A 25,308-nucleotide genomic window follows, 5' to 3' on the forward strand; every position below is an offset into this window, starting at 1 on the left:
CCTGCTGCAGAAGCAGTTTTGGTCACTACAGGGCAGCTATCGGTAGAAACCACGGAAAGACGATGGTCTAATGAGAAATCCATAGTAATGGAAATATGACGGAGATTAAAATCATATTACCGCTAACCGTATCAGGTTAGTTTTTGATACGTTTCTTTAGCTCATCGACTAGACTTGAATCGGAACACAACATTGAATTTAGTTCAACATGTTTACCTTGTTACTAAGACAGAGACAGAGAACAAAATGGGAAAGTAGGGAAGTCACTGCAAATACGTTAACCCAAGCCAATCATCCTTCAGTCCATTTTTGGAACTTCTTACTTAGTCTGAATATACGATGGATAGGGAACGGATCACGTGATGGCGAAGGCCCGGAGCCAATAAGAGTACGCGAGTGGGACCCAGCCCTAGCCGAAGCGGGCCGTCATGTGACCGACCGCACAACGATGGGCCCTCGGTTTTTTGATCACGAAAGTCGTTTTTCTTGACCACGCCGACGACAACCCCAGCGACAACCGTTCACCTTCACCATGGTCGTCATAAACAAATGTATGTTCTTGATGCTCCTTGGAATCTTATACGCCAAAATATTTCTCTATAGATGCTAGGAATAGTTTCATTCGACAGGCGAAAATTCCCAATGTGACAGAGTATGCTGATGAGTTAATTGTTTAGCGGTTCACTCCTCCCGGAGCAAGTCGCGGAAAGCGCACTTCAGCGCTCCATGTGAGTCTCTTCTTGTCATTTTTAGGACTACGGTTAATGAAGATGTAGCCTCCGAGCGCCGTGTGATTCTCTCTGCTCGTCTGTCGAAGGAATTGGCTGAAAAGTAATGAATCCCTCGTTTGTACTCATCAAATTCCAATACTAATTACTTGTTTCTCTAGGTACAATGTACGTTAAATTAATTACGAAACCATCTCCAAACTCGAGATGTATAAAAAAGAAGGAAGAAACAATCTGACGCAGTTTGCTCCACAGGTCCGCTCTATTCCTGTTCGCAAGAATGACGAAGTTTTGATTCAACGCGGAAGCCAAAAGGGTACTTTGAGACATCTGAATTTATACACGGAAGGGTGTTAACGTAAAACTAGGTCGTGAGGGCAAGATCACCAGCGTTTACAGGTAGGCTAGCACTTTTACTATCCCGATCGTGACCAATGAACTAACATCCTCCGATAGACTTAAGTGGTCGATTCACGTGCAGAATGTGAACCGCGACAAGAGCAACGGCCAGAGTGTTCCTCTCCCCATCCACCCCTCGAACGTCATTATCACCAAACTTCACCTCGACAAGGATCGCGAAGACATTTTAGCTCGCTCGGGCAAGGGTCGTGAGGCTCGCAAGTCGGCTTAATGGTGTGGTTGTCTGGGGTTTAGTTCATGTTGCAATGACGATGAAGGCGCAGGAGTTTTGAAGGATTCGAAAAATGCGAGATCCGCTCTCCTTCGCTGAATACACATCTGTGGGAGTGGGAATAGGTGTCTTGGAATGAAATGAAAAACGAAAAGTTGTATTTCCGCTATCTATGGTCTGTGCTACAAGGGTTTAAGCTCTAGTGCAGAACCGTTTCCTCTCCTACTATAATCAGAGGTAATGTCTAGACAGTGACCTCAATCTCAGCAAACTGTTTTCTACTTGTTATCTCCATTCCTCGGCTATTGAGTATTTTTCGAATTTTCACCGTAGTGAACGCAGTCGTTCAATTACTCTTTTCGATAAGAGGGCTTCGACTGACAGGTTCGGGAAAATTGAATGTGACGCCAAAATACTTGCTTGCTCATCAAATAGGCGTAGAAAAGTAATCAAACATTATGTCGGAATTACATCAATATGGGTATCGACTGATTATGTTGATTAGTTTGGGTGATCTGTACATTTTATTATCCTTTGATTACGGACGCTTTTCGAGGAGTTGAATATATCAACTGATATAGAACAAGAAAAAAGCTCATAGAGTTGGTTGGTGATTGGGGAGGGTACACATGTAGGGGGGTACAGAAACTTGATGCCCTGAAGATAGATCCCTATAGAAGCTAGTAAATCTATTACATCCTAGTGAGAATCTAATCCCACTATTTTTTGGTATCCTTTATTCTGAATATGCTATGATGCCATTTAGTGAATGGTTTTATTGTGCTAGATAGACTCCAACAATATGAACCACTGCTTGATCCTTCGCAGAAAGGCAAAAAAATCATAACAGCTTCTTAAATTGAAAAGCTCTTTCAGTCATGTAGTGCGGTCAATCATATGATCAAATAATCGTGTTGATGGTTTGAATCGGAGCTTCGTGTCTGCAATTTGATTTAGATCGAAGCAGGAATTAACAAAGGCAATCAAGCAAATCTTACAAAAGACATCCAAGGAATGTTAGAATGAGGTGTCTGTGAATTCTTCTCTCGCTCGTGCCATACTTTATTCAGTAACTGGATAGGCGCGGCGTTGCTCATCTCTGACCGAGCTTTTATCTCCGCAATTCGGAGAACAATATAGTGCTGCGAATATGGAACAATGCAATCTACACCGGCCATAAAGATCGGTAAAATCATCAATTCGATTAGTGGGCTTTCTTTCGGGATCTTTGAGACTGCGTTCAAAATCGCAGTAACCGAGGTCTGAATTCGTGACGCTTCAGCGGATTCGGTGACGTCTAACAGACGGAGGGCACGCAACATGCAAGTATGGCGAAATGCGTCGCCGACGTGAATCCAGAGAGGATTATTATCGGGGTATTGACAATTGGAGCTATCCCATACGCATAGCTTTTGTATCGAACTCTGAAGAATCTCTTTATATCTCTCCACGCCTAGACTACCACTTGCATTGGCTTTTGCGTGTTCCAGCAATTCACCAATCAAAAGGGCTAAGTCCTTAGGACAACCATTCACAGCCTCAAACTTTAGGTCGCCCAACATCAAAATCCTTTTGCGAAGATCTTGATTAAACGATAATCTTTCAGGTGCAGAAAATGCGCGAACAATATCGAGCCTAACCATGTATAAAGAGAATTATGAGCTTTTGTACACTTCTATTATAACTGATAGTGATAGGGCTGTTTTGATTTTGCCTCACCAAATCAAGTTTCCCAAGAAAAATATTGTCCGTTTGTGATTTTTTGTCAAGGAATGGCGACCTGACAAAAGTTGAATACATATAGACATTCCTCCTGAGATGTGAGCTCCATATTCTGATATACCCGATTCACATATCTAGGTAGAAAATAGAGTTACTATCCACGTACATCAATAGGGAGAGGGGGTCGAGAGAGTATTACTATCAACTTACATCGTAGAGCAGAAGGATTTGGATTGTAGCAAAGACACTATCCCGCTCATCTTCTCCAAATCCGCCAGAGCATCCTTTTTTAATGGAAACCCCGAGTGCCATAATCGCCTGGATTCGATAATTGACTGCTACTGATTCATATAAATACTTATCATGATTTAAATGCCCTAGATGGCATGCCGATAAGGCAAGAACTGCAAATAGCAGGCCTATATGTTCATAGGCTAGTGGCAGGACATATACGCGGTACGGATTCTCATCAACGCTACCGAACGGTGCTATTTGGTGTGGGCATATCGCATGGCCATCTATAGCAGAACCAATACATCAGCTGTTGATCTTGTCTAATTCAATAAGTGCGCTGAACTTGCTTACAATGTGCGAGAAGCATATCTGTTTGCTCAGACGCCAGAACGTGGTCGATAGTGGGTAGATCTTCTGACGAAAGTCTTGGTTGTAGTGTATATGGCCCCTGAAGTTCCTGGTCATGCAAATCACTGCTATCAGGCGTTGTGAAAGCAGGAAAATGGGCATCAGCCGGTTTTTCGTTACCGAGAATACGTGTTATTACCCCCCCGTGTTGATTTGGATTCAGCTCACGAGTATTGTTACGGCGTTGCTTTTGCAACGGCCGAGATGTGTTAGATAATTCATACTCCGAGGCTGGCACGTCTTTGCCTTTCCATTTCCCTCGAATGGCCAGGCCACAGAAGCGAAAGTTGTCGGGATAACCTCCACAGTCCAATCCTTTGATCAGACAACGTCTACAGTGTGGCCGGGCACGATCGCAGCGTCGGCACTTTTCGCGACATGTTGCACACGCCGGACCCACGAAGGGTTAGCCTGAGAAAAGTTCTTCGCAGTATCGCCATTACATTATACTAACCGGATTGCCGCATTTTATCCTCCTCCTTTCCAATTGTTTATTGGCCTCTCCTTCGGCATGACAAGACGAAAAACGGATGAACTTCTCCACATTGGACCCTCGGAAAGGGACCCACCGGCAAAACATGCATATTTTTTCCGAACATTAGAGCAACATTCGTCGCCATCAGAATATAGAACCATAAATACATGCTCTAAGCATCTGACACTAGCTAGATACGAAAACAACACTCCTCCAGCTGAATCATAGTAACTATCCGTAGTAAATGAATTAATTATAACTGATTTATTAATAGAGCACTAAGTGCTTTTGATCAATTGAAATTTATATATATATAATCTACCAAGCATGTAGTGTACTAAATTATTATATCATAAAACGAATGCGTTCTACAAGAAGTTGAAAAATACTCTTTCTAAAATAGGTCCTTACTACGTTATTTTTACCGTAGTAGAACATTATCAATTATATCGTACACTGACAGTCTTGACATTACACATGATTACATCAATATATACTTGGAGGATAGTTGTTCACTATTTCGTCAAGTTTGTTTACTATCTAAGTGGAATTGTGCTCGTATATGTAATAAGACAATGGATAAGGGCAGAAAAAAAAACACTAGGTGGGATCAATGACATCAATCTTCATAGTCTCGAACCCCTCTGCTAATAATCTTACAGTTTAGGTAGAGTGAATTTCAGAGGGAGCTTCCGTGAAGAACTTCCAACATACACAATTTTCTCATATTCTGAGACAAACCAGTCTTGTCTCGCTGGATCCCAGTTGGAAATATCTCGTCGCGTTATATTCGCCGTCCATGTATGCAGTCCGTTTGCAGGAATAGTGATTCGCTCAAAGTTTCTGAGCGCAACCTTTGGGTCTTCCGGTCCACCCAGAGAAATATACTGTAAAGAATGTTAGCATATAGAGCCATATTACTGCTATTCCCTATTCTTACCAACTGAGGAACTTCGTCTCCATCTCTTTGGCCAGAATTTTGGATAGTCACAGAGACAGAATACAATGCTTCGTATAATCCCGGATTCCCTCCAGGACCTCCGCTTGCTGGAAGTCGAGGTTGTGGAGACCCGTTTGTGGCACCATGCGGAGGCCACGAATCAACAGACACACCATACTCCGGATCTCCAGAGGCGTTCTTCAAGCAACTTGAGGTCAGCCACGGGTAAATAAACAGTGGTATTCTTCGAAAGCCTTTGGGGAAAACGTAGTCACTGATAGTGCTACTTATGGAAACTGTCCCAGCAGGTTTGGCGGGCTTTGTGTGTCCTGTGGTGGGGATGTACTTCGATGAAGAGCTGTAGATTGGAGTTACTGATAAATTTAAAAACTGAAATTCCGTATAGCTTAACCCAAAACCAAATTCATAGATCGGTGTCTCATTTTGGCGGTCAAAGTCTCGGTAGTCGATGAAAACACCCTCTTCAAAGTCAATCTGAGTACCGAAGACATCACTAGTGCTACGATTGGTAGTCACATGTGTTGACCACGACTCTCGTAATAAACCCCATGTAAATGGAGTCTTGCCACCTGGATTGATGTGACCGTATAGAACATCAACAAGCGAATTACCGCTTTCGTCGCCTGGAAGACCTGCCCAGACAATCGCGGTAACATTAGGGTTGTCGTACCAGTTTGTCATAAGTACAGGGCCGACAGTGTGGAGTATAACGATGGTATTGTTGTTGATTGAGGCAACATTTTGGATTAAGGCATCGCCGTCCTTCCAGAGTGTCAGGTTGTTGCGATCTCCGATATTACCGTCAACTTCAAGGAACCCTTCACCCGAGTTTGCGTTCACAAAGACTAGAGCGACATCTGCCACTTTGGCTATTTTTTGTATATAGTCGATCGCGTAATTATTTGTGATTGCAGTTACCACGCCATTGCCTCTTGATGTGATCTCATTGGTAATTGCCTGTTCTGGGGTAATGAGATGGGAAAATTCGACAGAACCGCTTCCCCATCCCATCGCGAGCGTACCACTGGCACATGCACGATAGGTGCATCCATTAGGGCCGTCGGGATTAGATCCGCTATCTTCACCAATGATAGCCGTAAATTTCTCATTTCCAGTCAGTGGCAGGGCGTGGTTTGTGTTCTTTAGCAGGACAATACTTTTAGCACCCAGTTCCCGGACGAAACTGGAGTGATTACCCCGAACATCGACGTACTGATTGATCAAAGTCCCCTTTCCTTGACCAACTAGATGGTGGGCATCCCCGTACTGGCTTAGATCCCACGAATTGAAATTGACCGGGACTCGGGTTTTGTCACGACCAACTTTGAAGAAGGCAGCCATTATACGCGTTACCATATCGTCTAAGCGCCACTCCGGAATAGTGCCATTCAGAACTCCAATAGTTAGATTCGATCCATAGAAGGAATATCCCGTACCTCCCAATACTGTATCGCCTGGCATAGCCATATCCAGACCTGCAAATACTGAGCTGACGCCACCATACATTGCGTCCCAATCGGACACGACGAATCCTTGAAACCCTAGTTCCGCTTTGAGCAACTTATTAATTATGTAGCTGTTTGAGCAACTGTAGCTGTTGTTTATTTGAGAGTATGCACACACCACCGAACCAACACCAGCGCGGACTGCATCTGCAAATGGCCTAATCGATGTATGTATCAGACTGAGAGAAAAAAAGAAGGCAAGCAAGAACTCATAAGACAAAACTAGGTAAAGCATAACTTACCAGAGATAGAGCTCGTGCATGGTTTTATCATCAATATTTGCACTGTAACCCTCAGCAATCGGTTCCCCAAAAGTGGCAGATTCTGCTGCCCAGCGATATCGTTCCTGCTCATTCCCGATGAAGTGCTTCGCACATGCGACTACACCAGATTCTTGTATTCCCTTAATTGTTTCCGCCGCAAGGATACCAGCACTTACTGGATCCACCCCGAATCCTTCCCAGTTGCGGCCACCTTCAGGGGCTCGGCCCAGTGGGCCAACTACTGGTCCTAGCTGGACATCGACGCCCTTTCCTCGATGCTCTTCACCCATCAACCGACCTCGACGATAAGCGAGATCTCTACTCCAAGCAGAAGCAACGTTGATACCAGCGGGGAATGCGGTCACAAAATAGTCAGCTATCAACGAGCAGAGAATTCAGTGATCTTCCTTAAAGAGAGCGTGTATCCGAGACCTTACCACTGCCGACGCCGGCTGGAGAATCTTGGAAGCAAATTGCCGAGAAATTGAGTCTCGGTATAGACCCTGTTTCTCCTGCACAGTTTCCCTGTTCATTTCTGTATGTTATCTTGAATATTAGCACATGTGACGTATACTGTTGTTCTGAGGAAATATGTACCCAGTACCCGTAGTTAGGTTGATCTTCTCCAGCAGTGTGAGCTCTGAAACAAAATTGCGAGCCTTTTCATAGGCTTCAGCCCACTCTCCAGAGCCATCTGTCCACGGAGAAGGGTAGTATGGAGGTGAGTATGATGGGTTTTCCTAAGACGCACTTGGTTAAGTAGTTGCCTCTATGCTGATATCCAGGCATAAAACGTTTCACCTACTTACATTGCGTAGATAGGGGCTAAGCAGAGTATTAAGTATAATGACTGCAGTCGAAATTTCAGCCCAAGGCTGCCAGTACACCATGTCGTAGAAATCACTCAGATGAGAGAGATCCGCACTACTGGTTGAAAGATGCTTTTATCGTATCCAGCTCAACAAAGATATTAAAAATAAAACTTAAACAGTAATGCCCTTCTCAAATTGTAGTGCGAAACTTTTGAGATCTCTCCTCGACCGTATTACCACAGTACCCGAAGATGCCACAACCTCGAAGATGTTTTGCGCGCTCTCGGAAAGGAGCCAAATTCGTACCGAACTGATTTATGTTGTCCAAGTGATTTTCGTATATCTGTCTTGTGATCACAGCATGTTTTGATCGTTCTTCCGATACATACCAATCGACTCTGAGTAGTATAAGATACAAGGTAGCTCTAAATAAGGCGATAAGTTTTACTCCCGTGTGGAACCAAGTTGACGTCTCGACAAAAGTATACTCAAAATTAGAGCAAAGCGAAACTAGGTAACGATAAGCGAACTACTGTGAGAGCTGCAGATCCTATTTTGTCCTGTAAAGTTATGTCGGCCGAAATGCAACGACCCCAAAAAGGATTGGCCTTTATGCCTAGTCCCTTAGTCGTAATATACAAGTAACAAGCCACCCGCCTTTTAGCTGACAAGTTTCTTACTAAACGGACTTTCCAAAACTGATACGTATTCACGCCATGATTTGGAGATTAAAATCCACTTTGTCCAATACAACATCGGGTTAAGGAGTTGGTATTGCCCTGAAATCGGCCGCGACTTTGTATCCCTTGCATGGGTTCTAATCAAACATCAGTACAGAGTAGTGTTAACTGAATTCCATCCCGGTCTACACAAGTATTTGATCACGCTTTATCTAAGCGCATTTCCGCCACGGTCATCAACAGGTTAGAGGAGGAACAACAAGTTCATTGGCTGCGGTAAATAACATAACACACTAACTTTCAGGCATATAGCCCACTAACATGATAAATAGAATGTTCACCTTGTTGTGGCTTAGTGCTGTGAGTATACGAAGAAATATTACTGCTCTTTGATCAATTTAAAAACTCATCAGGTAGGGACGATTTCAACATCAGGCATTTGGTCTACACTAGAAAATGGATGCAAAGGGCCAATATAGAGTCTATAAATGATGTCGAGTGGGATTAGAGACTTCGGGTACTCCTAATATTTGCAAGTAAGGGGTCTTATACTATGTCAGAAGGAAGTGGTAGTCTTCGCTGCTTCTAGGCCTCTGCTTTGTATTCAGGATCCATTGTAGTTTCAATGCGTCGAATGATCCTGGCAGGGTTCCCTGCAACGAAGTGGAAAGGAGGAACGTCCTTTGAAGAATATGTTAGTTAGAAACCGTTCACTTCTGGGGCAATACGTGACTGGGAAAAGAAGTAGAGTCTCACACACCCTTGTAACAACAGAACCCGCACCTACGGTGCTTCCCCGTCCAACGCGGACCCCAGCTAGTATGAGGACATTACCCCCAATCCAGGCATCATCCTCGATGTGAATTTCCTTCCCAGCCTCCGGTCCTTTAATGCCTCGGCGGACTGCAGGATCCATTGGATGAATAGCTCCGTAAAGACATACGTTTGGTCCGAAGAGCACGTTCTCGCCGATCGTGATCAGACACGTGTCGAGAACAAGGAGATTAAAATTGAGGAAGGTTCCTTTTCCAACTTTAAAGTTGATCCCATGGTCGATGGATATTGGGCCGTCCACAAAAGGGTCTGTTTCTTCAAATAGTGCCTCGTCTTCTTTCGGGTCCGTAATGACTGGAGGGAGTGGGCGACCGTCTCCTATAATTCTGTCAAATTCACCGCTTAGCATTTTGTTTTTTCATTCCTCTGTTTATTTTTCCTGTTCAATTTCTTTGGATCAGGGAGAGCAAATGTTCCTTTCTGCCTTTATGCACTTTCTATCAAACCTAGCATAACAATATACTGGGAAGGACTATACATACTTTCTCCACAGCTCGACTTTGCGTCGACGAGATGCATTTTCGGCGTGTGCTTCATTGAAATCCTTGCACGCGTCCCTGCAGCGAATTCTATTATCCTGTAGAGGTTGATCCCACGCCCAATACAATTCCCCGCGGAGCATTTTCTCCCATTCCTTGGAAGTCGCCATTGTCTTTCTTCTCTCGTTTGAATATAAAAAAAAGCCGGATAGAGAGTCTAATGTACGTGGGATACAAATTTACAGACAAAATATAACTCGTCGGCCTCTCCAGTAGAGGCACTTTAAATTTGATTTTCCATAAATTGTTACATGTCCGATGAGGGGCTGGCTTAAAACACCCAGGAACTGATTATTAGTCCCATTGCTGTTTTGGGCAGTTCGGCCAGCTGTAGGATCCACCAAGTGGGATGAATTACCAGGTTTAGAATAGCTCCGGGTGTTACGCCTAAGCTCTATATGATGCGACCCACCAACTAGCGATTTAGATCATCGAATAAATTTCGATCTGTTTCAAACATCACATTATTGGCCAGATTGTTGGACAACTTTTGCTCCATTTATTTGCAATTTTTTCTTGAAGTTTATGCGATTTGAGCAAAGGCAACAGGTAGATTTATAAGCTAAATACTGTAATATCTCTTGGTATGACCTGGTCCAGGATGGGGCTTAGGTTTCGTCCCCCTTGGTCAATGCGGAGTTTCTTTGAACTCTCATAAAAGTCTTGGAGTTCCTAAATCCAAGACCATGTTATGCTGGATTAATTGTCTACCTTTACATCTCTGTATTAAGCTCGAATCTACTGAATTACTGGACGTAGGCTGGGCCGTAGGCTGGGCCGCTGAGATAGAGCTAAGCCCGTAACACGGTAACATGTCTCCACCAATACCAGGCCATACTAACATTGCCTCATTGGAACGGTATTCCTCCCTAGCTAGAACCTTGATCGGGTATTTTAAAATATTTTACCGGTTATAGATATATTTGAAGTCTATTCTCTCCTGGAATTCAGTGTACAAGGAGGTATGGCATGATCATACGGCTTCAGTAATAAAAAGAAACCTGTTGACAAGGTAATATATACGGTCAGATAACTCAATTCACAGTAATAGAACACATAATAGAGCCAGTATGACCTTTGGTTTGGCTGAGGGGAGCCTGAAGGAGCACAGGCACTGCATACATCAATTGATATCCTTCATGCATTTAGAAACTAACGTTTCCATGCACATCAAAATTATGGTACCATATAAGAAGCGCAAACGCGACTTCTAAGCTTTAAAATATCCTGGCAAATCGAAGAGAATCCATTTCGTGAGCTTGAGGCTAAGATGTTGGGGATTTCTGCAGCCGACGTTCAACTAATCATAAGAATCGAGATGGCTAGCATTGCCAGAACTAGTGGCACAAGTGCAAAATGTTTATAACACCCGAGCGGGCCTGTTCGGGGACGCTGAATTTGCTCTATCGTTTGTCCTTTAGGGTAAACGGCACGATGATCGATGGGGTGGGGACCTAGAGTAGTTTTTCGATCCGGATAAGTTGGGCGAGACAAGACATATGATAGAGGGGGCCAGCTCCATGTAATGAGAAGATAGCATATATTTAAGATTGAAGGCCAGGCAACTGTGGTAAGAAGGGCCTCTGCAGTACTGGTGCTATTGGTGTCTGAATCACCTCTGTATATCGAAATAGTCGCTGCGTACACCATAGATCCCAGAAGAGATGAAACGCAGAGCAAAGTGTAACCCACTCCGGAGAGCCAAAGATTACTCCAGAGCTCTAATATTCGCTTCTTAGAACTGTCCATGTTATTATTCCATTCGTTTTCGGTACTTCCTGTCACAAGGGACCCTCGAGATCTAAGAGGGAAAAAGTAGAACTGTGCCAGGGCATAAACCTGCCCTATATGAGCGGTTATTTTCGCATTCATAGCCCTTTGAGTTTGTTCTGTACATACCTGGGGACATCCATAGCTCCTCGAATACTGAGAATGGTGATATACAAAATCCCGTCTGTGAACTTTGGAACCATTCATGAAGCCAACTCAGCCAAACGTAGAAAACCGAGAGAATTCCTTGTAGTTGAAAAGCCCCTAATGATGTTGATGGAATAAGCGTCTTTCCAGAGGCCAAGGCAAGGGGAACGACAATGAAACTAAGGCATTGGCCAAGTAGACTCAGAATAAAGATAAAGCCTTGAGACGCAATGGGCCATCGAAGAGATAGTGGAACCGTATTATCTTTAGATTCTCTCAGTGCCAGGATTTGCTGAGACCATCCAATGGCCCATCTTTGCCTCTGAGATACATGCCCTTCAAGCGACGTAGGAGCAAGTCCGAACTGTAGCATTTCCGTATTCAGGATCATTTGGTGGCCCATTCCGTGTAAAATAAGGGAAAGCATTATGTCTTCCAAAAACGAGATAGAAGGAAAGCCGTGGAGCTTAATAATCGGATCTCTGCGTGCGATAAAGCCTGAACCTCCAATTTCGGCCATTCCCAATTGACTTTGCTTAGTGTATACCACTTCGTTAAAATGGTCCAATCCTTGATAGAGGGGATCTTTATAAGGAAGATTATAAAAACGCTGGAAAGTGCTGAGAACTGCCAAGTTCGGATATAGCAACATATGTGGAAGCGTTGCCCTTAGGAAATCCGGTGATGGTATGAAGTCCGCGTCAAAGACAGCAAAAAACTCCGGAGGACTATCCATTTGGCCCTGAATTTCGAAAAGGGCATAATTAAGGTTTCCTGCTTTCGCAAACACATGTTGATCTGGCCGTACTCCTCTCGCGTGATAATGTACGTTATTCCATTCCTTTTGAAGTTGAGTGACTGCTTCATTTAAAGCATCGCTATTGCCGTCATCTAGTACGAGTACCCGAAACTTTGTACTAGGGTAATCAATGAGACAGGCCGCACGTACAGTGTCAAGGATGACATTCAAGTCCTCTCCACAGCAAGTAATGAGAACATCAACGGATGGTAGGTCTATATCACCGGATAGACGAAGCCTAGTTTTATGCTGAGAAAAAAAGGGGGTTTCGTTTGAGTGTTTAGCGACAGATTGGAAGCGTCCTTGGGACAACTGAACTAACAACCAGCATCGAAGATTAGCCATGCCCACTTAGGTTGCATTATGTTTTCAGCAACCTACAGGCAAATACACATTCAGTGCAAAATATAGCCCACATCCATAGATTTACATCCGATGCATATACGAGGGTAAGGAAGCGGATGAAACCGTACACAGCGAATAATGCCGCGGCACCTCGGGCAATTCGAGGAAGCCATTTATCATGGAATCGCGTTTCTAGAGCCTTTTTATCATAGTAGCTCTCACTGTGAAGCTCTTGAATTTTATAGCTGCCGCCGCCGTTGCTGTGAGGCATTCTGTAACGATGCAAACTGGTCGTCCGTACCTTACTAGCCAATTTACCAACCACGTATATCGTATAAATCTCCAAAGAGGTATTCTAACGAACGGGTGAATCAACCTTTTATACGTGCATGAAAATGGAAGAATAAATCCATGAAATATAACCGAAAGGTATTAACTTGAATTGGCTGACTCGCATCTTGCATGAGAGTGGGAATTTTCCCTCAAGATTTTCCCGGCATCTCATCTGGAGAATCCAACTCGTCGAAGAGTTTTCGGCCGAGTATTCGTATTCTCGTAACGTGATTGACACGTTACACAGTACAAACGCAATCGTCAGTCCTCTGTATAAAATAGACTTTAGCCGGCATATCACCCTGCGTAAAGATGATACATCGTATCATAATAAAAGCATGCAGCTTTTAGCTTTACACCGCTTCTCTAGCGTGGAGCTGCGTCACTGAGTGGTCCAGCCCGGTTACATTGATTACGATTAGGTGCATGGAGTACGGTTAGCTGCATGACCTGACAGCTAGGATTGCCATGTAGGTAAGACTTTTCATTTCCTGCTTCAATGCCTCAGTCTTACAAGCAAGGCATTCAGGAGGAATGCTTCCCTAATTATGGATAACGTAGCACGGGTGGCGTGCATGTGTGACTCGTCAACTTCTTTCGAGGAGGACGTCGATCGGTGCCTACCATGCAGCGCGGATGCCTCCAGACTGCGAATCCTATGCAGGTGGAAGCCCTGGTTTTATAGTCTACTTGAATCTATCCGTGCAGAAAAAGTGGTCCACTTACTTTCTCACAATGAATCTTATTATAATTTAGTGAAAATTCATTATCGGCTAAAATCATCCTGAACGAAAACGCAGATGGCATATGCTCGCAAGATATTTGTCATAATTATTTCCAGTCGATTTGATCTTAGGGGGATTTATGCCGATTGTGTCAACTGATAGCAACTTGATTGACAGGGATCTGACTACACCTAGGAGTTCTCTAACACGTGTATAAAATAGTTACTATTGTTAAAAAATGGAACTAGTAGAATTGTGCATTAGTGTATACATTAGCCCCCGTCTTATGTTCATGATTGCTTTTCGTAATAACTCTCTAGTACTCGTAATTTCGATAAGTTTTCAAAATGATGAAAGTGTCAGTGGAAATGGCTCAAGATCAGCGCCCCAGTGGAACTAAATGCTATTCCAAGTTTTCAAGTGTGATTAGTCGGTTGTGGTCTGGGAGGCAAGACTAGATCGAAATCCCGCGGTTGTCGGCCCTATGCATAAATCCTCCAGATTTAGCAAGGGTATTCTCATTTCTCTTCGGAATCGATATGCTGTTTCTATTGCGATCAATAGAGTCTTCTATTAGTGCCTGTTAGAACATATTTAAGGCCAGCTCTGCCTTTTGTTTAATAGGTAAGTACTTGATGTTGTCACGAACATTTACATGTCTATTTGTCTAAGACATTAACAATCGCATTAGCAAATTCATTTTATTACTACGGCGACAATGCCCGAGTCCAAGCCCAATCTTACAGGTGACCTTAAACCAACCAGCATACCGCATGGCGCTTGGGATTCGTTTCCTTGGGAACCATTGCCAGAATGGGGTGGATCTAAATCAGTTATTTATCGTTCACAAGACGGAAAGGTAGCGATGGGTGCTTTTCGGGAAACGGGTAAAGCAACGTTGACATATCCCAATGACGAGTTCTTTATTGTGACATCAGGATGGATTGACGTCAAAATCAATGGTGGTGAAAGTTTTCGGATGACTAAAGGGGATTTAACTTTCATCAAAAAAGGGCAAACGGTGGATTTCGTTTTCAGCGATGACTCTGCAAATGTGGCCGTGTATATCGGTGATGAAAAAATTACAATGTGTTAAATATAATCGTATTGAATCCTTTATTTGACGGTATAATAGCTTCAGCTTTCAAATTGTAAATTGAATTTATTGTATCACTCCTGTTCAATAGCCCCTTCTAAGTATCTAAAACTATTATCAAACATTAGTACAATGCTTGCCTGCTATTGGATTACTTGAAATGAATGATCGTCTAGATCAGTAATCATCAACGTGCTCAGTATGGCGGCGCAGAAATGTAAGAAGATTGAATGTAGAACATAATGATCAGTAAATGTTCAGATGCCATTTCAATACCTTGATGGGATATATTGTCGAACGATCAACGAGTCAATGTTGATCGACTGAAAACCGGAACAGAGATTTGTTCCTCTTTCTTACCGCACGTTTTCGGAAGATACCCAATACTAATCAGATATTCAACACTCTTGACAAATGATGCTTTGACGTATTGCATTCTCTCATGATTGGAAAAGGGAGTTGACTCTGAAGTATCGCATCCAAGGCGACAAAAGTCACTATGTATCATGTGTGAAAGTGGCCAGAGAGGGTGCTTTTCTCTTTCAATTTCTATACGATCGTGTATAGTCTTTAGCCATGCCTCGTGCTTCATTGGATGTAAAGTATACCCAAAATCATTTCTGAGGATCTGCCATAGCTGGTTCAGAGGGATTCCATCGAAAGCTTTCGTGACAACGAGTCCCGGATCATCATGATTACCGACCAGCCCTTGAAACACTAGGTCAGCAATTCTTTCAGCGCTGGTTACGAATACCCAAGATTCTTCGAGCTCCTCATCATAGAGACCAATTTGGATTGAAGAAAGTATCACTCTCCAGAAGAAATCGTCCACATTAGCAGTCCCATTTGAAGGAGAGCCGATGATGAAACTTGGTTTCATAATGATAAGCTTGTCGTTGGGGCTTCCATTAACAGCAGACCGGACTAATAATTCAGACATCAATTTTGTCTGTCCATATCCGTTGTCACATGTCTTTAGTTGTTCTGTCAAAAGTTTATCTGTGTCTTCTCCGATACTCCACTGACAGCCACCAGATACGTAGACAAATTTGAGAGGCTGAGATCCGTCGGATTTAAGAAATGCTTGTAAGAGATTCAATGTTGACAGTACGTTGACCGATCTCAAGCTATGGTAATCCTGAGTCCAATTCACTCTTGCACCACAATGCACGATTGCATCGATTTGGGAAATATCATTAGTTGCTGTTAGCTTCTGCCAGTGTTGCTCGTCTAATCCTAGCCTTGGCAGCGCCAAGTCGCCTGTCCAGATTTCTACCTTGGAGATAAATTTCTCATCCCACCAATGCAACAACTGTGCTGAGTTTTTAACTCTGGAAAGTCCATCCTTTGGCGTAGGTGCACGAACATGGACAATAACCCGACCAATGTGGGAGCTTGTAAGGAGAGACTTGAGAATGAAAGAACCCAAATACCCCGTAGCTCCCGTCAAGAAAACCTTCCTAAGCAAGAACCTTTTGGTCCATGACCGAAGCTGGCTTTTTAAAGAAGACAGCTCCAAAACTAAATTCTGATTTTGGTGCATCTCCCACTCATCCCCAGCAGCTCCGCTAGTAATATATTTGGCTAATCCTTTAACCGAAAGAAGAGGGTTGTTAAGGACTGAAATGGGTATCGAGACTCTATATTCATCTTTGAGTAGACGCCATAACGTTACGGTTTGTATAGAGTCCAGGCCCGATGACTTGAGGAGGAAGTCGTCGAATCCTAAATCGGCCTGAGGCTGTGCCTTTTCCCCAGGAATCAGAGATGATATTTTCTGTGCCAGGTCCCTCGAGATAACGGCGTAATCACAATCTGCCTCTGAGGACATCTCTCCCTCCATAATTTCTCTCTCAATCTTTGTTTTCGTTTCCAAATTAATACCGTTTAGCCAATGCTTCACGGATTTTCGATCGACTTTGCCAGTTAACAAGAATGGGAACTTGACAACTGGAATGAGAATTGGAATCATGAATGAGGGGAGTGTTTCTTCAAGATTTCGATATATTTCGCGTAATTGCTGTTTCAATCCAGGCCTCAGAGCTTCATCCAAGATTTTGAGTTCTTCCCCTCCACCGATTTTCTTTTCATCTTTGACAAACTGGACTGGAGAAACAAGAAGACCTTTGAATGCACCAGTATTTGCAACATCACACACAGCAAAATCGAGGTTTTGCTGCATAGAAAGCAAAGATTCAATTTCTCCAAGCTCTATGCGTTGCCCTCTTATTTTTACTTGGTGATCCTTCCTCCCTAAAAGGTTGATGGACCCATCTTCACTATACCTAGCAAGGTCACCGGTCCTGTAAACGGAGAAATTAGCGGCGGGATGATCTGCGGGAAGAAAGCAATTTTTGATGAAAGCTCGTGAATTTTCATCAGGTCTATTGATATATCCCCTGCCAACTAATGGACCTTGAATAAGTAGCTCACCGACGGCCCCAATAGGAGCCATGTTCAGAATAGAAGATGAATTCATAGTATCTGCAATCCATAGAAAGCAACCAACTCCGACTCCTACATTCCCAGGATTTTCTGGATTTGGATATAACTGAATCGAACTTGAGACAGTGCATTCACATGGTCCGTAACTATTTTGAATGTTTGTTACAGATAGCCACTTTTCGACCAGTACAGCAGACATAGCCTCACCCCCTTGCCGAAGCGTACGAAGTCCTGGGAGACCTTCCGGAGGAAGCAAGGTTGCAACAGACGTGGGAACTTGGATATGGTTCGCCTTTGTCTTGTTTATAGAAATGGTGAGGTTTTCCAGACGGTCCTTCTCAGAAGGCATACATATACAACCACCTGCCAACAGGGTTGCGAGAATATCTTCCACACTAACATCGAAAGCAAAGGAAGAAAATTGAAACACACGCGAACTTTTCGTATACAGTCCTTTCTGGATTTGCGCTAAAAAGCCTGAAAGGCATTGGCCATGCTCAATGACAACCCCCTTTGGCTTCCCGGTCGAGCCTGATGTAAAGGTGGCATACACAGCATTACGTGAGCTCACACTAACTTTTTGATTTTCTGCAGGCAAAGGTAATTTTTGCAATAGTAATAGCTCCACAGCGATATAGTTTTGTTGAATTTCAGTAGCAATCCGTTCTTGAGACTTTGAACAGAGGATCAACTTAGAGTCAACATCATCTATTACACTTCTAATTCGGTTCAAAGGCAGTTGGGGATCGATCAAAACAAATGCGGCTCCGGCCTTCATGGTAGCAAGAATTGAAACCACTGCCCAAGCACTTTTTTCGAAACAGAGCGATACAAACGACCCCTGAGATATGCCATAATTTGATATGCAAGGAGCAAGTCGGTCTGACATTTCGTCTAATTGCCCATAAGTTAGTTCTGCATCCCACGAGTAGATGGCTGTGTCGTTGGGAAATTCTCTGGCTTTCTCTTGAATATAGTCGTGAACACAAGCATCGATGTATTGGAGAGGTTCGGAGTTCCAGGACAGGATTTGTTCCTTATCCTGAGGACTTGCAATCTCAATGTCGCGAAGACATCTGGAATTACTTCCTGGTCCATTAATTTGATGAATGATATGATCCATTTGGTAAGCGATTCTCTGCACTTGGAAAAGTGTGATAACCTGATTGTCGAATTGCACGCATATATGTACACCGCGAGAACAGAGCCGGACATTAATAAAAAATGCGCATGCAAGATCATCAACTTCGCAAAAGGAATCATCATGGTCAGATTCCATCTCGGTTATAGTCAACACATTGTGCGGGTAGCGATTGTTATGCCCTTCTTGTCCCCAGGATTGGGCGGTGTTTGCCTGGATTTCATTGAGGAATTGGTTCAATTTTTGATCCAAACTGATAACCACTCGGAGAGAGTGTGTAGTTGCCCTCGGAAGACCTTTACTGGAAACTGAGTCTTTTTGGTAAACAGAGACTTCTCTTAGAATGATGTCAAAAGTATCGAGGTACCTTGACAGCAATAGTGACCATGCTGCACGAACAATAGTGGGGCCTTCGGAAGCATCTGATATCGTTATTTTAGCCATATGACTGAACTTTTCGTTGGCACGAGGACGATAAGTTTGAAAGGGAAGTGTCGGAAATGAAGTATCCCGGTATGTTTCGTCTCGCGTATAGGTGTTTGAATCTATAGCTGTGTCTTGTGCCTGTAACATGTCACACCCACCACTAGGTGAGGTTGTATGCGTCGATATTGAAGGAATCCCATAATGTTGCTGGTCAAATTTGGACTCTGAACGTGAATAAGAAGTTGAGTGATGAAATTCTCCCAATTTCCCAGGCTGTCTTGCGACACGACCATCATATTCTCTTGTGTTCCCTTTCGAGAATAGCTTAGATGCATCTGAGTTACATGACAATGCCACCATGGGCGAATACAACTTGGGAATGTGGGGTGATTGATTCCCATATTCTGGCATTTCTTTACCAAGATGTTCCAGAAGGTAGTTTGTGTCACCTTTATCATGTTGACCCAACAGTTGCGTCATTTTCAAGTTGTGATGACCTGGGGCATATCAACAGGGTTCTGTCGATATTCCAGAGCATTCAACTACTGGCACATAGGTTTTATATTTAGAATATATACGTATTGGAGAACGAATATACAAGCTAGGCGTGTTTCTAATCTAAAATATTCGTCATATTAAGTAGTGCTTTTCATTCCCCATTTTGAAATTCGTAGAATTAAGGAGTTCCACATGGCCCGAAGGGTGAACAAAGGAATTGTACCTGTCACGGCCCAAACCTGTTCATTTGTTACATGTACATGTACGGAAGTTCGAACCGCTATGGGAGCCATGTATTACACAATATACCTGTAATTAATTGCCAGCATCCCTCCTCTAAATGTACATTTGTGCAGTTCGCTTGAGAGATGCATGCATATGTGTATCTTAGCTCCGGGATACTCTTTGCCCAAAAAGTCGCTTAAACAGATCGGTCGGTAAAATAAAAAGCAGTGGAAAAAAGCAAAGTGTCTTCAGCATATAGCCTGGTTGGATACAATTTAGGTATCAGCCAGCCACGGGCAGCTGCGGGCCGCACGGAGCGTGATGATCATACATCTCTTTCGTCTAGAAAATCTTGAATATTATGGCCACTAGAGTATGTGACTCCACAACTATGCGTCAAAATGAAACTATTTATTGGATTCGGAGATCGACATGTCCTAGCGGTAGACGATTTCGGCTTGTAATGGCCTATAGGACTTTTTGGATTGAAGAACTTCATGACAAGCTAATGCGGGCTAATCGTGAATATTACAAAACCTAAATATCGCGTATTGTGGATAAATGTAATCCAAGCATATTGACATTATGAGAATCATTAATTGACGAACCACTGGTATGCAGCTAACATTGACCAGTCGAACCTAAATGACGGTCTTGACCTTGTCGATTCGCCGCCATTGGGCTGGGCTTCTCAACACCCCCCAGGATAGGCTCACGCAGAAGTAATTTTTGTTTTCTTCCATCACTTGTATGTACTGTACCATTCTGGAACGCAGACTCCTCGATGGCGTTTCTACAATGCACATTGTTCAATGGAGAAAGTCCCCTTGAGCGTTTTAATGTACATAGCCTGTATTGCAGACCGAGTAGATTTTGACATTGTCCCCTTCTTGTTAGTATCCGAAAGGGACTTAGAAGCAAAGGAAAAATTATCAAAATGAGGGTACGCATTGTTTTTGTGTTCCACTGGCTTTCTTCATCACATCCATATCGATGTAGAGTGTATCTAACTAGGACTTTTACACAGGTGTGGGAGATGTGATACTGCATACCTATGAAGATCTTGAATCCTAGACTCCTGATTGTGTAACCACAACCGTCTCAATCAAACAGTTAGTCTCCAATATTTTGGTGGTGATTTTGTATAATATAAATTGATATCCACTGTTGGTTGTCCATCGCAGCTGTCACCTCCGGCTACGGTATACGTACTACTCAGGAAAAACAGACAGCGAGAATTGAAGAACATATATGTTTGCCTATGTATGAAAAGATCGATTTGTATTCAAGGTCTCATTTCTTTACTATGAATCAAACAGGAACCAATCCTCCATTAGCATTAATCACGCTGCCTGTGCACCAGCGACTCCGATCCTCACATAGAAAAATAACAATCTGAGTAACATCGTCAACCGTTCCCATTCTTGGTGACGCTGGAGTTTCCTTGACTTTGGCATTCCAGAAATCCATGGCATTTGGGTGCGCCTCAGCCATCATGTCTGTCGCGATTGGCCCAGGGTTGACACAGTTGATCGTCGCATTGTATTTGTGGCCGAGCTCAATCGCCCATGAACGTGTAAGGCCCTCCAATGCAGCCTTGGATGATGAGTATACCGAGGTAGCCTCATATGCTGCTCGTGCAGCAATACTTGAGATATTGACGATTCGTGGTGCAAGACCGAGAAAAGGCAAGGCAGCTTTCAACAGGAAGGCTGGCATGCGCACGTTGGTATCATACACTAGATCCCAGAAATCATGCGATATATCCTTTAGCAAACAATCATCACCAACTCCGGCATTGTTTATGATGATATCGATCTTTCCGTAATTTTCCACAGCAGTCTGGACAATTCGCGTTGGAGTTTCTCGGTCCATACTACCGCCTTGAACAATAACAGCTTGTTGACCTAGTTGTCGAATTGTCTGAGCAACCTTTTCGGCCTCTTCTTGTGCTTTGTTGTACGAGATGAGGACATTTGCCCCGTGTTTTGCAAGTTGAACTGCAATTTCTGCTCCCAAGCCTCGCGACCCTCCGGTTACGATAGCTGCTTTCCCCAAGAGTAATTGGCTCATTTCCAATACGATGTAAATTCTTCTTGGAAGAATATGGTTATTGAGTATTCATCAGGCGACGGATTAATCCTATATATGAAAGGGGAACAAAATGAAGTGTAGAATTCTTAAGAGGCCTATATGATGCAGATTTTCTTAGTATGAATTTACCCACTAACCAGGCGCCACAGAACATCACTCACATTAGCAGACGTCTCACATTTTCAATTTTTAGTCGTCTTGCCTGGCGTATGCGGAACTGAGTTTTGGGGGTGATATCTATCTCCAGAGAAGGAAATTAATTAAAAATATAGAAGTGCCTACTATAACTTGTAGCCTACTTAGAACTTTCGATACCTATCTCTAATATTGAACCGGAAGCGAGGGTGAGAACATGACCGTCTTACCATTTTGAGAATGTGTTATACTGCATTATTCCCGCTATGGGAAACAAAACGTTCTTTAGCACTATCCTCGTTGTTTTACGTGGCTTCAAGGATACCTTCGAATTAATTGATAGTTGAGTGGTAGATTGTGTTAACCACTAATAGTCGGGATTTTAAAGGCCCCATATCGGAACTCCGATCCCATACCTCAAATTGTGCCGAGCACGTATGAACCCAATTACAGTAGCTGTTACATAAATATGCCGTATTTTTGGCATTCCATCTTTCTCGGGGCTGATGTAGCTAGTGAAATTACCCCGTCTCATGCGAAGTTCGGTGGACCTATAAAGTAAGGACCTTTGGTTAGCATCCTTGCTGCATGCATGTGGAGAGTAACCAAATTTTCGGGTCGACTCATGTATATCCGCGTAATACGAGTGTGACGGTATCTTAGAATTAGAAGAAGCTCTAGAGAAATATTTTATTTATTTTTAATAAACATTCAACCTAAGTGCAATAGCCATGTGCTGGCTTTCTTCCATCTATTTCGATATCTTCCATACCAGTATGGCCCATAAAGGTTTCCTAGACTATCAAGATCAATGGGGTTACAAATGGCGATCTTCAGTGCGTTTCATAATGCTCACTGTTATGATGGCGACGCTCAGCGGTTTGTTCCAATCCTCCCAGTCGTCTTGTTTTTAAATTACACTGACACTATAGTCCGAGCAGCTTCCTTCCTCTATGGCTTCATCGTCCCTATTCTACCGTACATGTTAGAACAGCGAATGCAAATACATCACACGAAAACTCAACGTTTCATATCCACTCTTCTTGCTGAGGGTTCTTTTGTCTCAATCATCGTTTCTCCTGGCATAGGATATCTCGCCGATCAGTTGAGTTCGAAAAAGATTTTATTGATATCATCAATAGTTGCTTCTTTCTTAAGCACGATCTTCCTTGCACTAGCTGAGTCTGGTGAGTAGACGTCTAAAATCTTGTTCTTTCATGAGCTTCAAGATCTACCTTCAGTGCCTTCTTATTTTTCCAAGTCTCATGTGTTTGAAACATAGTATACGTGTTGTTTATCGCCAGATCGTTTCAAGCAGCCGCCGATAATGCTATGTGGGTTGTTTCTCTTGCTACAATCGCAGAGAATGTTCCATCTCGGCATATGGCAAAAACAATGGGAATTGTTAATGTTGCTGGTTGCCTTGGTATCTCACTCGGTCCAACGGTGAGCGGCATTCTTCTTGAGAGCGCCGGATATTGGGCTTCTTGGTCAAGCGCTTTTGGACTTCTTGGGATTGATCTTGTTTTACGTTTTCTTATGATAGAAAGACCAAAGGATAATGGAAGCAAATCTGGTGAGTATTTGATACTGTTTTTCCTTCTTCACGTTCTTTTTGTTCTTATTCTTTTTCTTTCCAGTCCTACACTCTCTCATATCTAGAACGAACTTGTTTTTTCCCAACTTCTCTGCCTCTTTTCTACTAAAATAGTATCTAGCTATGATCAACACAAATGGCTGACATTTAGAAATATTAGAAAGTACATCTCAGACAAATTCCACGAACAATTACACAAAAAATTCTTGCAGATCTCCAAGCCCAACCTTGGATAATGAGAGAACACCGTTGATTTCCTCAGCTGATACCCCATCATCGCTACCAGATGATTCGTCCTCAAAACCCCAGAATGAACCGAAGGTTGGAGTAGAATACTATACTCACATGCTCTCTCAGCGTCGATTCAATGCTGGACTTCTATGCAATATGGCACATTCGATCTTGTTAACTAGTTTTGATACAACACTACCACTTCATGCCCGGGATACGTTTCAATGGAGTAGTGGTGTAATAGGCCTGCTCTTTCTTGGACTTCAAGTCCCTGCAGTAGTTCTCAATCCTTTTGGAGGCTGGTTGAAGGGTCGAGTTGGAAATCGATACCCTACCAGTGTTGCCTTCCTCTTGCTACTACCAGTGCTTTGTCTTATTGGAATTCCTGGGAGTCCACTTTTCGCTTGGACCTCCGGAGAATCCTCACAGTACCGAGCGCTATACATTGCGTCTATTTGGATGGCAGGAAGTTTAATGTCTATGGTCGACGGATCTGCTGTGACAGAAGTTTCCCGTAAGTTCCCCGTTCCCATACCTGCATCAACATATACAGGAAGGTATTCACATGATTTTCTCGCTAATAAAACTCTCATGCGTCTAGTAAGTGTACAAGACGTTGAGCGTGACCATCCTGGTATATTCGGCGGGAGCAGCGGACAATCGAGAGCTATGTCTCTGGTGGTGATATCCTGGACACTTGGATCAATTCTGGGGCCGATTCTTTCCGGCTTGATTGTTGAGAACTTCGGATATTTTGAAATGAACGCGACTTTAGGTAAGAAAACTCCAACCATAGTGAATCAGAGTTAATCAACGAGACTAGGTATTTTATGCATTTTTTTCTCATTGAATTCATTTTTCAATTTTGGACGTATCGAGACTTAAAGTCTATTGGTGACTATTAGTGTTCAATTGTAAGCTATGTTGTGGTTTGGTTTTGTTGGTAGTTTATTGCTAATAATATATTATGGTAGTTGGAAGGGTTAAATCGAAGTTAGAGGCAGTGTGTATTTTGTTATTGACTAGCACACCTCTCCCCCTCTCAACAGGTTCAAGCTTTTCGATACAGTGAGGTCTTAGTCAGAAAGCTGCTTCTGAATAGCACGAAAGTGTGTTCAAATGTTGATTTGTCCATCCCATGCCGAATGTTTGCAGCAATATGATTCTGTTAGGATACCACTGTTTAAATAGTTGACGATTGTATTATTATAAACGTTATGTATCATTTAGCCTATAAATGTCCTAATTCTAATTAACATAACCTCATTTCGACTATTGTATGAAAGTAGACATAGACTATAGTTCTTGAATTTAAATAGGCATTCTATGATTAACCCAACGCTGTGACTATGCGTTAGAGGGAATACAAAGTATATTGGAAAAATAGACATGCAAACTTTCAAAATTGAAAAGGTGATGAATTCTTGGGAGCAGTGCGGTGTAATATATGATATAAGAGGGTATAGACTCTCCAATAAAAGACTCCTAAATGTGCCAGAGCAAAATTTT

General features: G+C 43.0%; 10 protein-coding genes across 10 annotated transcripts; 3 read left to right on the plus strand and 7 right to left on the minus strand.

Moving 5' to 3' along the window:
• Positions 1-676: 676 nt before the first annotated feature.
• BGW36DRAFT_286190 (60S ribosomal protein L26) lies at positions 677-1,359 on the plus strand (the record flags this gene model as incomplete). The annotated part of the gene is made up of 5 exons (XM_046210392.1): positions 677-728; positions 777-831; positions 956-1,044; positions 1,097-1,127; positions 1,185-1,359. Coding segments are annotated over 5 exons (402 nt in total), but the record flags the coding sequence as incomplete, so codon positions are not given.
• Positions 1,360-2,342: 983 nt separating this feature from the next.
• BGW36DRAFT_353299 (fungal-specific transcription factor domain-containing protein) lies at positions 2,343-3,002 on the minus strand (the record flags this gene model as incomplete). The annotated part of the gene is made up of 1 exon (XM_046213421.1): positions 2,343-3,002. One exon carries the CDS (start codon positions 3,000-3,002, stop codon positions 2,343-2,345), a length of 660 nt encoding a protein of 219 aa, XP_046077479.1.
• Positions 3,003-4,854: 1,852 nt separating this feature from the next.
• On the minus strand, positions 4,855-7,817 carry BGW36DRAFT_392611 (beta-glucosidase I; the record flags this gene model as incomplete). The annotated part of the gene is made up of 6 exons (XM_046217717.1): positions 4,855-5,085; positions 5,139-6,822; positions 6,907-7,303; positions 7,365-7,462; positions 7,525-7,667; positions 7,737-7,817. 6 exons carry the CDS (start codon positions 7,815-7,817, stop codon positions 4,855-4,857), a joined length of 2,634 nt encoding a protein of 877 aa, XP_046077480.1.
• A 1,301-nt stretch (positions 7,818-9,118) lies between these two features.
• BGW36DRAFT_353301 (trimeric LpxA-like protein) lies at positions 9,119-9,602 on the minus strand (the record flags this gene model as incomplete). The annotated part of the gene is made up of 2 exons (XM_046213422.1): positions 9,119-9,151; positions 9,180-9,602. The coding sequence occupies 2 exons, from the start codon at positions 9,600-9,602 to the stop codon at positions 9,119-9,121; spliced, it is 456 nt and encodes a 151-aa protein (XP_046077481.1).
• A 1,486-nt stretch (positions 9,603-11,088) lies between these two features.
• Positions 11,089-12,853, minus strand: BGW36DRAFT_285151 (nucleotide-diphospho-sugar transferase; the record flags this gene model as incomplete). The annotated part of the gene is made up of 2 exons (XM_046210292.1): positions 11,089-11,636; positions 11,692-12,853. 2 exons carry the CDS (start codon positions 12,851-12,853, stop codon positions 11,089-11,091), a joined length of 1,710 nt encoding a protein of 569 aa, XP_046077482.1.
• A 1,388-nt stretch (positions 12,854-14,241) lies between these two features.
• On the plus strand, positions 14,242-15,061 carry BGW36DRAFT_412987 (uncharacterized protein). Its single transcript, XM_046219229.1, has 2 exons — positions 14,242-14,535; positions 14,603-15,061. The coding sequence occupies exon 2, from the start codon at positions 14,630-14,632 to the stop codon at positions 15,005-15,007; it is 378 nt and encodes a 125-aa protein (XP_046077483.1). The 5' UTR covers positions 14,242-14,535; positions 14,603-14,629; the 3' UTR covers positions 15,008-15,061.
• BGW36DRAFT_366324 (uncharacterized protein) lies at positions 15,062-18,063 on the minus strand. The gene has a single exon (XM_046214734.1). It carries the CDS (start codon positions 17,799-17,801, stop codon positions 15,309-15,311), a length of 2,493 nt encoding a protein of 830 aa, XP_046077484.1. The 5' UTR covers positions 17,802-18,063; the 3' UTR covers positions 15,062-15,308.
• A 133-nt stretch (positions 18,064-18,196) lies between these two features.
• Positions 18,197-18,725, minus strand: BGW36DRAFT_366325 (uncharacterized protein). Its single transcript, XM_046214735.1, has one exon. It carries the CDS (start codon positions 18,716-18,718, stop codon positions 18,362-18,364), a length of 357 nt encoding a protein of 118 aa, XP_046077485.1. The 5' UTR covers positions 18,719-18,725; the 3' UTR covers positions 18,197-18,361.
• Positions 18,726-20,999: 2,274 nt separating this feature from the next.
• On the minus strand, positions 21,000-21,940 carry BGW36DRAFT_366326 (putative short chain oxidoreductase/dehydrogenase). The gene has a single exon (XM_046214736.1). The coding sequence runs from the start codon at positions 21,813-21,815 to the stop codon at positions 21,054-21,056; it is 762 nt and encodes a 253-aa protein (XP_046077486.1). The 5' UTR covers positions 21,816-21,940; the 3' UTR covers positions 21,000-21,053.
• Positions 21,941-22,691: 751 nt separating this feature from the next.
• BGW36DRAFT_366328 (putative MFS multidrug transporter) lies at positions 22,692-25,029 on the plus strand. The gene is made up of 7 exons (XM_046214737.1): positions 22,692-22,850; positions 22,913-23,158; positions 23,254-23,547; positions 23,729-24,313; positions 24,401-24,574; positions 24,623-24,713; positions 24,774-25,029. Exons 1-6 carry the CDS (start codon positions 22,703-22,705, stop codon positions 24,682-24,684), a joined length of 1,509 nt encoding a protein of 502 aa, XP_046077487.1. The 5' UTR covers positions 22,692-22,702; the 3' UTR covers positions 24,685-24,713; positions 24,774-25,029.
• Positions 25,030-25,308: the final 279 nt, after the last annotated feature.

Source organism: Talaromyces proteolyticus (assembly GCF_021365285.1).
Source record: "Talaromyces proteolyticus strain PMI_201 chromosome Unknown BGW36scaffold_1, whole genome shotgun sequence".
Classification (NCBI taxonomy): Eukaryota; Fungi; Ascomycota; class Eurotiomycetes; order Eurotiales; family Trichocomaceae; genus Talaromyces; species Talaromyces proteolyticus.

Bases quoted from the DNA above. Each gene is read 5' to 3' on its own strand.
- BGW36DRAFT_412987 (XM_046219229.1), top strand. From the start codon at position 14,630: ATGCCCGAGTCCAAGCCCAATCTTACAGGTGACCTTAAACCAACCAGC.
- BGW36DRAFT_366324 (XM_046214734.1), bottom strand. From the start codon at position 17,801: ATGCCTTCTGAGAAGGACCGTCTGGAAAACCTCACCATTTCTATAAAC.
- BGW36DRAFT_366325 (XM_046214735.1), bottom strand. From the start codon at position 18,718: ATGATGATTCCTTTTGCGAAGTTGATGATCTTGCATGCGCATTTTTTA.
- BGW36DRAFT_366326 (XM_046214736.1), bottom strand. From the start codon at position 21,815: ATGAGCCAATTACTCTTGGGGAAAGCAGCTATCGTAACCGGAGGGTCG.
- BGW36DRAFT_366328 (XM_046214737.1), top strand. From the start codon at position 22,703: ATGTGCTGGCTTTCTTCCATCTATTTCGATATCTTCCATACCAGTATG. The intron at 24,314-24,400 runs GTAAGTTCCCCG...TCATGCGTCTAG, and splicing joins TGCTGTGACAGAAGTTTCCC to TAAGTGTACAAGACGTTGAG. The intron at 24,575-24,622 runs GTAAGAAAACTC...CAACGAGACTAG, and splicing joins TGAAATGAACGCGACTTTAG to GTATTTTATGCATTTTTTTC.